Below are 12,046 nucleotides of genomic sequence, written 5' to 3'. Positions count from 1 at the left end.
TAGGCTGTAATAGAATGTGTGATCTTTGTAGACTACAGCTCCCAGCATGCAGTGCTCCATGTGGAGCTGAGTGGTATGATGAAGCATTCCACCCGTGACCTGTTGTTTCTGGAGCCTACCCTCCCTTATTAATTATGGGTAAATCTACACAGCAATTTAATACCCGCAGCTGGCCTGGGTCAGCTAAATCAGATTTGTGGGGCTTGGGTTGCAGGGCTGTAAAATTACTGTGTAGCTTTTTGGGCTTGGGCTCCAGCCAGAGCCCAGGTGTCTACATCACAATTTTTAGCCCCACAGCCTGAGCTCCGTGAGCTTGAGTCGGCTGGGCTAGCCCAGCCGTGGCCATGCACAGGTTTTTTATTCCAGTGCAGATGTACCTTATGAGGGTGGCTGTGTCCCACATTGTAGAGCATTATGGTCTGCATTTGTCCAGCAGGCTAGACTTTGGGTTCCCATGCCTTAACTTATTCTTGATTAGCTAATACCTGGGAGCTGGCTAATTTTTAGGGACTTGATTAATTTTTGGAGACTCTGTGATAGAGACAAGGGGGTGATTTGTGGACCCCTGGAGAATGGTCAGGGTTGGGAGTCCAGGATGAAATAAATCCTGACCTGACCTGCCTCCCCACACCTGGAATCTGTCTCTGCTGCTTTCCAGCACTCTTGACCTGTCTCTCCTTACTGCTGGTTTCTAACTCCTTTCCCTTTCCTCTGGACGGGAAACAGTGGTGGAGGAGCAGGGTGTTATCAGGAGGTAGGAGCTGTAATCAGCATGAAACCCACGCAGCAAGGAGGTGGGTGGGGAGCATGAAGCAACTAGACCACATGGGGGAGGGTGGAGTGTTCTTGCACCTTGTGGTGATTCTGTTGTAGGGAGGTTGAAAGGGTCTTGTTCTCTCTAGGGGAGGGAGGTTGGACTCCATTTAGGGAAAGAGGAAGGATAGGTATTAAAGAAGAGTATGGTACTCTTATCTTCCTCATCTCAGTCCAAAATGGTGAAGAAGGGAGTATTCGGGTACTTATCTTGAGTGTTCAGATGGTTGATCTAAAGATAGCTAAGCCATCCTGAGATTGTTTTTCTTTTGGACTGTGCCTTGCATTGCCATCAAGGCTGCACTTTAGTCTTCAGGGTTACAAACAGTCCCAGCAAGGTTAGCTCCTCAGTCCACAGCATCACTCCTTGACACAGCTCAGAGTTATATTCTTTGCCTTAAGGGCTGCCAGTCTCTGTGTCCTCTCATTGCCTTGTATCCTTCAGGATCTATGTAGCTTTCAGTAGATAGATTGGTTCTTTGAGCCCTGTTTGCATCCCCTATTGCTGTCTTTGGAAGTGCCACCTCCTGTGGAGGATGGAGGGAAGTCTCTCTCCACTGGTTTTACTGGTCCTCTTGTCACATTTTTCTTCCTCTGCTAACAGGGATGGCCTTACAGCTTTAATGAGGTTGTGCAGGGTTTACCTATACAGGGCACCAGATTTCCAGAAATTGATTTACTAGCGATTGCCAGAAGGTCTGGCTCCTTGTATTGTTTGAACTGTGTTCCCATCTTATGTAATGAGCCTGTGAAGAGAACATGTCAGCTCATTAGTGAGTTGGACAAGAATCTGAATGTAAAGATTAGTCTCCTTAAATTTTGCATCCTTGTAATATAACATAAATTACAATGAAATATCATCAGTTGGAGCGAAATTTTCAAATTTTGTGGGAGAAATAGTGCCTGCCAATAGTATGTGCATGAACACTGCATTCACATACACCGCTTTTCATGGTTGTTATATTGCACCATGGATGTACATCACACTGCACAATGCAGATAACAACAGAATTCCTGCGCTAAAGGAGCTTACAATCTAAGTTAGGATGAGAACAAAGAGGAGGTTAAAGAAAAGATTACAACAGGTCATGGTGAAAGGTAAACTCTCAGGTTGGAGAAAGGTTACTAGTGGAGTTCCTCAAGGATCAGTCTTGAGACCAATCTTATTTAATATTTTCATTAATTACCTTATCACAAAAAGTGGGAGCATGTTAATAAAATTTGTGTATGACACAAAGTTGGGAGTTATTGCCAATACTAGAGAGGAGGAACAGAATATCATACAAGAAGATTTGGACAACCTTGGAAACTGGAATAATAGAATTGGGATGAAATTTGATAGTTCTCAGTGCAACTAACAAGAATTTTTGCTATAAGCTGGGGACTTCCCAGTTAAAAACAACAAAGAAGGAGAAAGACCTGGGTGTGTTGGTCAATCACAGTATGAGTATGAGTCGCCAACATGATGTGGCCATGGGAGAGACTAATGCAATCTAGGATGCATCAGACAAAGTATTATTGCCTATAGAGATAGGGATGTGTTGTTACCATTGTACAAGGTACTGGGGAGACCCTGTTTGGAATGCTGTGTGCAGTTTTGGTCTCCTATGTTTAAGAGAGATTAATTCACACTGGAACAAGTGCAGAGGGAGTCTACTAGAAAGTTCAGAAGAATGGAGAACCTACCTTACTAGAGGAAATGTAAGTAGCTTGGCTTGTTTAGTCTAACAAAGCAAAGGCAGAGAGGAGATACGATTTCTCTCCATAAATATATCAGAGGGATAAACACCAGGGAGGGAGAAATTGTTTAAGTTAAGGGCCAGTATTAGCACAAGAACAAATGGATATAAACTGGACATCAAGAAGTTTGGGCATCAAATAGACAAAGGTTTCTAACCATCAGAGGAGTGAAGTTCTGGAACAACCTTTCAAGGGGAGTAGGGGGGGCAAAATCTGAACTTGTTTCAAGCCTGAGCTTGGTAAATTTATGGAGGGGATAGTATGATGAGATTGCCTACAATGACCTATGGCCCGTGACTGCTCTTAGCAAGTATCTCCAACAGCCAGAGATTGGACACTATATGTAGAGGGCTACGAGTTGCTATAGAGAACTCTTTCCCAGGTGTCTGGCTGGTAGGTCTTGCCCACATGCTTAATGTCTAACTGATTGCCATATATGGCGTCAGGAAGGTATTATCCCCCAGATCAGATTGGCAGAAACCTTGGTGTTTTATTGTGGGTTTTTTTTTTTGCCTCCTCTGCAGCATGGGGGCATTGGTCACTTCCTAGTTTGAACTGGAGTAAACATTGGATTCTCTAACTTGAAGTCTTTAAAACAAGATTTGAGGACATCAGTAACTCAGCCAGAGGTTATTGGCCTATGACTGGAGTGGATGGGTGAGGTTCTGTGGCGTGTGATGTGCAGGAGGTCAGACTAGATGATCATGTTGCTTTCTTCTGGCCTTAAAGTCTATGAGGTAATAGTGCAGGAGAGTGGGGTAGGAAAAAGGAAGAATGATCAAGAAGTCAATTGCTTTAAGTTCTTATAACACATTGATATACTGTCACAGTTGCAGGGCTAGCTGCACCTTTGTACCATTTTTGCTTTTTGAGTGCATCCTCAGGCCTTGTGCCTTTACCTATCCTGGTGAGGAATTCCACAATTTTCCTACTTTTAGGGTGGGCCCTGGGCTACAGCATCCTTTGTATCAACAGTTCTTACCCTGCAGGTCTGTCTGAGTTTGGGCACCTGCAGTCCTTCTCTTCAGGAGCCTGTAACCAGTGGTATACACAACCAGACAGTCTTCTTAAAACAAAATTATTGTTTATTGTAAAGTAGGAACAATGAATGAGAGGAAAAAAAGGATTTTTAAACAACAAACAGTCTATGTGCATTTGTATGTTATCTAAAGCCCTACCATCCTTCGATGGTGACCTAGGCAGGCCTAGCTTCTCTGACACCCCAGTTCAAGGTCCTGTGTCTCAGGTCATGTCTACACTACAGACTTTGGTCAACGCAAGTTACCTTGGCATAAAGCTGCTACAGTTAGTGTATTGCTTGTGCACATGCACACTTGGGTCCTTGAGTTGCTGCTGAGCATAGTTACCAGGAGTGCTTATGTTAATACACAGCATGGTGTACCGAGGTTAGGCATCCCTGTGTGCAACCCGCCAGTGTCCAGTGTGCTGTCTTTTGGGAAGTTTTTTGTCAATTTGTCATGGGGCAGAAATGAGTCACGCAGAGGTGACTGAGAGCAAGAGTTCAACTTTGCAGAGGGCAACTTTCTCCATCCCATAATGTCATGTATATCCCATAATTTTCATGTCTTTTTTTTAAAAATCCCACAAACCCACACCACCCTCCTTACTGTCCACCATCTCTGACAGAAACATGGAACTGGCACAGCTCTGCACTAGTGTCATAAGCATTGCAAGCACAGGACGTACGATCCTCTGGTGTTTGCAGAGCTGCAAGAAAAATATGAATTAATGGGGAATATGATGATTTCTTGGAGGACGGATTGCTGTGGAATATACCGAGAACTAATTCAAGGTTTTTGGTGGCTTTCATGAAGCAGCTGCAGATGATGGAGCGCTGCTTCTGGGCCCAAGAAATGTGCACTGACTGGCAGGAACGTATTGTAATGCAGGCTTAGGATGATGAGCGATGCGTACAAAACTTTCGAATGTGCAAGGCCACATTCCTGGATCTGTGTGCCGAGCTTTCCCCAGCCCTCCAGCGCAGGGAGACCAAAATGAGAGCCGTGCTAACAGTGTGAAGAAGTGAGTGGCGATTGCAAGGTGGAAACTTGCGATGCTGGATTGCTACTGGTCACTAGGAAACCATTTGGAGTTGGAATATCCAGTGTGGGAGCTGTTGTCATGCAAGTATGCAGGGCCAGTCATCTCGTGTTATGCAGGACTGTGACCTTCGGCAATGTGCAGGACATAATGGATGGATTTGCAACAGTGGGGTTCCCAAAATGTGATGGAGCAGTAGATGGCATGTATGTCCCTATTTTGTCACCATTGCTCTTTTCCACAGAATACATCAATAGAAAGCAGGGGAGTCTCCAGGCACCAGCATGCCAAGCGCGTGCCTGGGGCGGAAAGCCATGGGGGGCGCTCTGCCGGTCGCCGCGAAGGTGGCAGGCTGGTTGCCTTCGGTGGCATGCCTGCGGAGGGTCCACTGGTCCTGCGGCTTCAGCGGACCTCCCGCAGGTGTGCCGCCGAATCCGCGGGACCGGGGACCTCCCACAGGCAAGCCGTTGAAGGCAGCCTGCCTACTGTTCTTGAGGCGGCAAAATACCTAGAGCCGCCCCGACTGAAAGAGCTATTTTTCTCTGATTATGCAAGCTTTGGTGGGTCATTGGGAATGCTTCACTGACATCAGTGTTGGCTGGTCACAGAAAATGGATGATGCTCTCATCTTTAAGAACACAGGACTGTTCAGAAAGTTGCAAGCAGGGACTTTCTTTCCCAACTGGTGAATTACCATTGGTGATGTTGAAATGCCAATAGTTATTCTGGGGTACCCAGGCTACCCCTTGCTCGTGAAGCCATATGCCAGCCATCTCGACAGCACCAGGGAAAGATTCAACTACTGGCTCAGCAGGTGCAGAATGTGCGTTTAGTAGATTGAAGGGACCCTGGCATTTTTTACTCACAAGATTGGATCTCAGTGAAAAAAACATCCCAATGGTTATAGCTGCCAGCTCTGTACTGCATAATATCTGTGAAGCAAAAGGGGAAAAGTTGCTGCCAGGGTGGAGCTGGAGCAGCTGTCTGCTGAGTTTGAACAGGCAGACACAAGGGCTATTAGAATTGTTCAACACAGAGCTATGCAGCTCAGGGAGGCTTTGAAAGAGCACTTTAACAGTGAGTCACAGAAATGTATTGTGGTGTACTATGCTCTACCTGGCCCTGCTGTTTTGGGGCCTGTTAGGAATTGTGTATTGCTTGGTGAACATGTTTGACTAGAACACTGTCAATGCGCCTATTCTGCTGTGCTCGCTGTACATTTGTAATCATTGCACTGGGTTTACCACTGATACTGTGAGTTGTGTCGCACTATACGTTAACAAGTAAGTGGATGCTTTCAGAACTGCTAGGCACTTTGTAGCATATGTTATAAACTAATAAAGATGGATTATTTTCCAAATAATAGAATTTTATTCAGTAACAAAACCAGTGAAAAGAAAAATCTGTGCAAGTTAAAAGCAAATAGATTAAAAATATTAAAACATTGAATGGAACAGAACCTAACAAGGGGAAAGAACATTCATATCCATTTTATACACACATACAGCAACTGTAGCTTTCACAAGTTGGCGTATGTGAAGCTGTGGTTGTCCGTAATGTCCTCTGGAGTGGAGTGGTAGCAGGGGTTGGGATGTGGAATGTTGAGGGTGGTGCTGTAATTGAGTTCTCCATGAACTGCAAAGGTAGGAAAGTCCGAGATTGTTGACCCTATAGGTTCACAAGAGTTTGCAGCTTCTATGTTGCTGCTGGAGAAGCCACTTTATAATCTCGTGCATCTTCCTCTTTTCCTGCTGGGACTCCTGGGCCTTTCTCCTATTTGCTCTTTCCTTCTTCAGGCTGTCTGCAATGTTCACCTTCCAGGCTCCTTGTTCACGGTCTGATGCAGCGCTGCCTTGCAAGATCCAACTGAACATGTCAACTCAAATCATCTTTTTTTCTCCTTATCCGTCTCAGGTGTGGGTGTGGAGGAGGAACCCTCAAGGTTGCAGCAGCTGCAGATAAAACACACAGAGGTCGATATAGTCCAGGGGTGGGCAAATTACGGTCCGCGGGCCACATCCGGCCCATGGGACCGTCCTGCCTGGCCCCTGAGCTCCTGGCCTGGGAGTCTAGCCCCTGGCTCCTCCCTTGCTGTCTCCCCACCCCCGCAGCCTCAGCTCGCTCTCTCCACCACCGGCGCAATGCTCTGGGTGGCGGGGCTGTGAGCTCCTGGGGCAGTGCAGCTGCAGAGCCTGACCGGACCCGGTGCTCTGTGCTGTGTGGTGGTGGTGGTGGCAACAGCGTGGCCTGGCTCTAGCCGGGTGGCGTGGCTGTAGCGCCACCAGCCACTGGTGCTCCTGGCAATGTGGTAAGGGGACAGGGAGTGGGGGGTGGCATAGAGGGCAGGGGAGTTCAGGGTGGTGGTCAGCGGGTGGGGGTGTGGATGATGTTCTGGGGGGAACAAGGGGCAGTCAGGAAGGAGAGAGGGGGTTGGATGGGGCGGCAGGGGGCAGTCAGGGGCAGGGGTCCTGGGGGGGCCATCAGGGAACAGGGAGAAGAGGTTGGATGGGGCAGGGGTTTGAGGGGGGGGGGCAGATAGGCAGTAGGGGCCAGGCCATCAGGAATGAGAGGAGAGGGGTTGGATGGGGTGGTGGAGGTCCAGGAGCAGTCAGGGGACAGGGAGCGGGTGTGTGTGGATGGGGCAGGGGTCCCAGAGGGGTCATTAGGGAACGGGGGGGTTGGATTGGGCAGGAGTCCGGGGGGGGCAGATAGGAAGTGGGGGCCAGGCCATGACCACCTCCCCTAACCGGCCCACCATACAATTTACGAAACCCGATGCGGCCCTTAGGCCGCCCCGATATAGTCACATTGTCAAGATAATTGCAATGGAAAGTGAAAGTTAAGCTTCAGAACTCCCTTCCCTTGCTCCCCTAAAGTTTTAAACAAGACATGCTTATTGACACTTCTGCTTCAGAGTGCTTGTGCCACTCACAGCACCAGCCAAGGTGATTGTGGTCTACCAGTGGTGAGGGAAAGGAGGAGGGAACTGCTTGGTTGCATGAAACTATGAGTTGAGGGCAATGGCACCGAATAATGGCACCATTTTCCAAAGGCAGTGGCGATTTTAGCTGATATCTCACTCCTCAGGGGAGCAAAGGCACAGAGACCACTGCTGCTGCTGGCATCCCAAAGCTGCCTGGGCCCATATGCTGCTAACCAGTTTACTGCAATGACACCTGCTGAAGTTAGTGCTGACTGGTGTGGGAAAGAGCCTTTGGGAGAGGACTGCAGAGTACCTCTGCAAGAGTTTCATAGAGATCTCTCAGGAGGAATCAGTGGACATCCCTGTGTACAAACGTCTTTGCATAGCTCCACAAACAAACGGCTCCACAATTGCACCCGTTGTCTAACTCTACAGGGAGGTGAAAAGTAAACATTACCTCTCTTTGTTGTACTGCTACCTCTTCTGGTTCAAGTAAATTAATGAAAAGTTGATAGCTGTGTCTTCTTTAGTTGGGGTTGCCATCAGGATGTCTTTATAGTGGGGAAGTACAATTACACACTTACCTGAGGTTCCTTCCCCTGCATTGGGCTTACTCATGTTCAACTGCTGGAATTGATTGGACTCTGGTGGAATCTCAAATGGGTCCTGGCTCATGGCATAGCTAGAAAGACTGCATGTCCCCCATTCTCCACTGCCTCCTGCTCCTTGCTGTTCATGCCAGGGACTTTTTGGCTCGAGATCCTTGGATGCATCCATGGTGGTTTGCAAGGTGGTTGTGGGGTCTCCACCAAGTATGTCATGCAGATCTTTGTAAAAGCAGCAGGTTTGCGGCTTGGTACCAGATCAACTTTTGGCCTCTCTGGCCTTCTAATATGCCTGATGCAGTTCATTCACTTTTGTGCAGCACTGCCACTGGTCCACGTCATACCCCTTCTCCTGCATCCTCCAGGCATTCTGCTCACTGATGTCCGTAGCTGTGCTTGCACAGCCTTTTCTCCCCACAGGCCTGGGAGATCCAATATCTTATGTCTACTTGGAATCAGAGTGCATATGGAGGATGTAGTTGGCATGATCAGCTTGGCAGTTGCATGCAACAATGGAGAGCTGCTAGATGTGCTTGCCAACACCTTCACTAGCACTAAATCCACACTCATTTTTTAAGTGAAATTTGATTATATACAAATTATTTTAAATATGGAAATATTAAATAATTTACACACTTATGCACATGATAGAGACTAAATTACACTAAGCTCTCCCCTGCCCCCACCGCCGCCCCCAAAGGCAGTAACGCTAGAACTTAGATTCCTGAGACCAGACCAAGGAATTGAATCTTGGTCACTCAAAGAGCACTAACTGCAGGGCTACTGGGACTGACCCAGATATACATGCTATAAATCTTGCTCTTTGGTTATGAAACTGTATGGACTCGAGTTCCTTTCCAGAATCATCATCATGTCTGTCAATGGTATCAACACCAAAGGAAGTTTTTGATGAAGTCATACAATCCAAACTGTCATTCTTGCTGAAATATTGCTCCCAAGCACACAATGGGCCTGGTGCTGTAGTTATTAATGAGTCTCTCTGATGGCATTTGCAAACCTTTCATTTAGTTTTAATTAATTTTATTTAGAATTATTTCTTCAGATATGGAAACTGTATTGGAGGGTGTTTTTTGGAAGGTGATTAATTTATTTTCTGTCCTCCTTTCTTGGAAATGAGGCATGTCTCTCTTGGGTTCACTCTCCCTCAAACACAAATGAGCTGCTAATTAGACTCTCATAACTTCTGGGAGAGATGATACCTCCTAGTGGCCAAAGAGGACTGTATGAAACCGAAGACTGCTGAAACTGCTGTTCAGTGTTCTGGAGCTAATGGGACTTGTGCATATGCCACTTGAGGAACCGAAAATAAGCTTGTATCCAGTGAGCCAAATAGAAGGCCCAATCCTAGAAAGTGCTTAGTGTGCTTAGTGTCCTCAGCCTCCTCCCCTGAGAGGTCAAGTAGGAATTTTTTAGAGCATTCAGAATCCCAGAGGTGATGCTCAGGACCTCACAGGGTCAGGCTCATACATGACATTTTTCTCTTTGTGAACAATTTTGACCACACTGTAGCAAAGGCATTTTGGATGTTTAGAAATGTAGAGAACGATCTATCTATCTTAGCTACTTATGTGGCCCCCATTACCATAATATCTGAGCTTCACAATTTTTGATGTATTTTTCCTCACAACAGCCTCTGTGAGGTAATATTATCCCCAATTTACAAATGGGGAACTTAGGCACAGAAATCACACAGAAAGTCTGTGGTGGAGCAGGGACTTGAAACCTAGTATTCCAAGTCCCAGGCTGGTGCCTTTCCTCTCTGCTGTCTCACTTTGTGCTAAGACCAGAGGGTGGGATGATATGGGTTCCTCTCCCCTGTTTCCAGCTTCACTGGGATTCCCCAGGATCCTCAAGTTGTGGTTGCCCTGGTTTAAGAATTCAAAATAAAAGAAAATAAATGTTTTCAAAGTGATCTGTGTGTTTGCAGGAAGCCGTCGGATTGTGGATGTGATGGATGTGAACACGCAAAAGGGCATTGAGATGAGCATGTCTCAGTTTGTGAGATACTATGAAACACCGGAGGCTGAACGTGAGAAGCTCTACAATGTCATCAGCCTGGAGTTTAGTCATACAAAGCTGGAGAACATTGTCAAGCGCCCCAATGTGGTAAGGGGTCCTGTCATTTTGTTGTTTATTTTTAGCCTCTTCACAGTCACCCAGCTGCTTTACAATATTGCACGTCTGTATATATAGGATACAAATCCCACAGCCCTTACGTGGGGCCCGATCCAGGGAGATGCTCAAATTAGGGCTGTCAAGCGATTACAAAAAGTATTTGCGAATAATCATACTGTTAAACAATAATAGAATACCATTTATTTAAATATTTGTGGATGTTTTCTACATTTTCAAATGTTGATTTCAATTACAACACAGAATACAAAGTGTATAGTGCTCACTTCATATTTATTTTTGATTACAAGTATTTACACTGTAAGAAAACAAAATAAATAGTATTTTTCAATTCACCTAATACAAGTACTGTAGCGCACTCTCTTTATCATGAAAGCTGAACTTGCAAATGTAGAATTATGTACAAAAAAACTGGATTCAAAAATAAAAGAATGTAAAACTTTAGAGCCTGCAAGTCCACTCAGTCCTACTTCTTTTTTTTAGTTAATGGTGTGAGTTAACTGAGATTAATCAACAGCCCTAGCTCAAATAGCTGCAACTTCCATCAACTCCGGTACTTAGGACATCTGTCTTTACCCAGGCAGGTTGCTGTTGTTATTGACAGCAGAACTGGAGCCTAGGGAAGGGGGTGGGCTTCAGAGTCTGCACTCTGGCCCAAGCTGCAATTTCAAAGCACTGTTTATACAGTTATTTTTAGAGCTTTGGCATGAGCCCTCTTAACTCAAGTCTGCCAGTCCGGGCTGAGAGGGTCACTCCAAAATGCTGTGTACACATGCCCTAATTTACACCATAATTATAGAATTGATTCCCTGGAGGATGAGGGTTGTGTGAGAGCTCCAGCATGCTCTCTGACCACATAAAACAGAGGCTGTGGGTTCAGAGTGCAAATCAGATGAATGCCATGGATAGCAATAGCCGGATGCAGGAATTGTTCAGGATCTCAGCTATCTAGCCACTATCTGTGAACACCAATTCTGTGTCACATATGGCCATGGTATTCATGGAAGTTGTATGTTTGGTATTTCTGTGGGCTGAATTATCTCCAATTGGCTCCCTTTGAGGGTTGTGTATGCTATCTACAATACCTGGTAGAGATGGGAAGTTTACTAGCACATACAATTCTTGCAAAATTGGGTGTTGGGTCTGCCTCTCTATTGGGAAGCTAATCCTGCAGATCATACCATTGTGGAAGTCCTCTAAGAACACAGAGGCAGAGGGCTGGCTCATACCAGTAGCATCCTTGAAAGTCTTTTGAAAGGACCCACTGGTAAGGATGCTGAATGCAGTGATGACCTTTACTGGGGATGAGAGGACATGGCTCCTCTGGGTTGGCCTCTCTAGCCCCCATTACAGCAGCGCTGGATGGCTTCAGAGTTGAACCTGTATCATTTTGTGACCTGTGTCTCAGTTAGGTCTTGCAAAGTCCTCTGAGGCTTATTGATCCTCTTAGGATGGTAAGAATGACAGTTTTGAGTTGCAAATTCTTTTCCATATTGCCTTCTTTCCCTGAGTTGTCTTCTGCTCCACTGTGATCAAATGCTGCACTACAGCCTCTGTCTTGTTCTTGACCCTCTTTTGTCCTCCCTTTTTCGAAACCTGGTTTGTGCATCTGACGAAGTGGGATTCACTCACGAAAGCTCATGCTCCAAAACGTCTGTTAGTCTATAAGGTGCCACAGGACTCTTTGCTGCTTTTACAGATCCAGACTAACACGGCTACCCCTCTGAGATTTATCCCTGCTTCACATGCC

The 12,046-nt window shown here is 46.1% G+C and overlaps 1 protein-coding gene across 1 annotated transcript in view; it reads left to right on the top strand.

Moving 5' to 3' along the window:
- The window catches only part of KDM2B (lysine demethylase 2B), a 185,209-nt gene that overhangs the window by 35,290 nt on the left and 137,873 nt on the right, over positions 1 to 12,046 (top strand). Inside the window, exon 5 of the mRNA XM_050923908.1 lies at positions 10,091 to 10,269. Coding sequence (XP_050779865.1) covers positions 10,091 to 10,269 — 179 coding nt within the window. The remainder of the gene's footprint in view (positions 1 to 10,090; positions 10,270 to 12,046) is intronic.

Source organism: Gopherus flavomarginatus, chromosome 15, assembly GCF_025201925.1.
Source record: "Gopherus flavomarginatus isolate rGopFla2 chromosome 15, rGopFla2.mat.asm, whole genome shotgun sequence".
Classification (NCBI taxonomy): Eukaryota; Metazoa; Chordata; order Testudines; family Testudinidae; genus Gopherus; species Gopherus flavomarginatus.
This window is presented reverse-complemented; position numbering and strand designations above follow the sequence as displayed.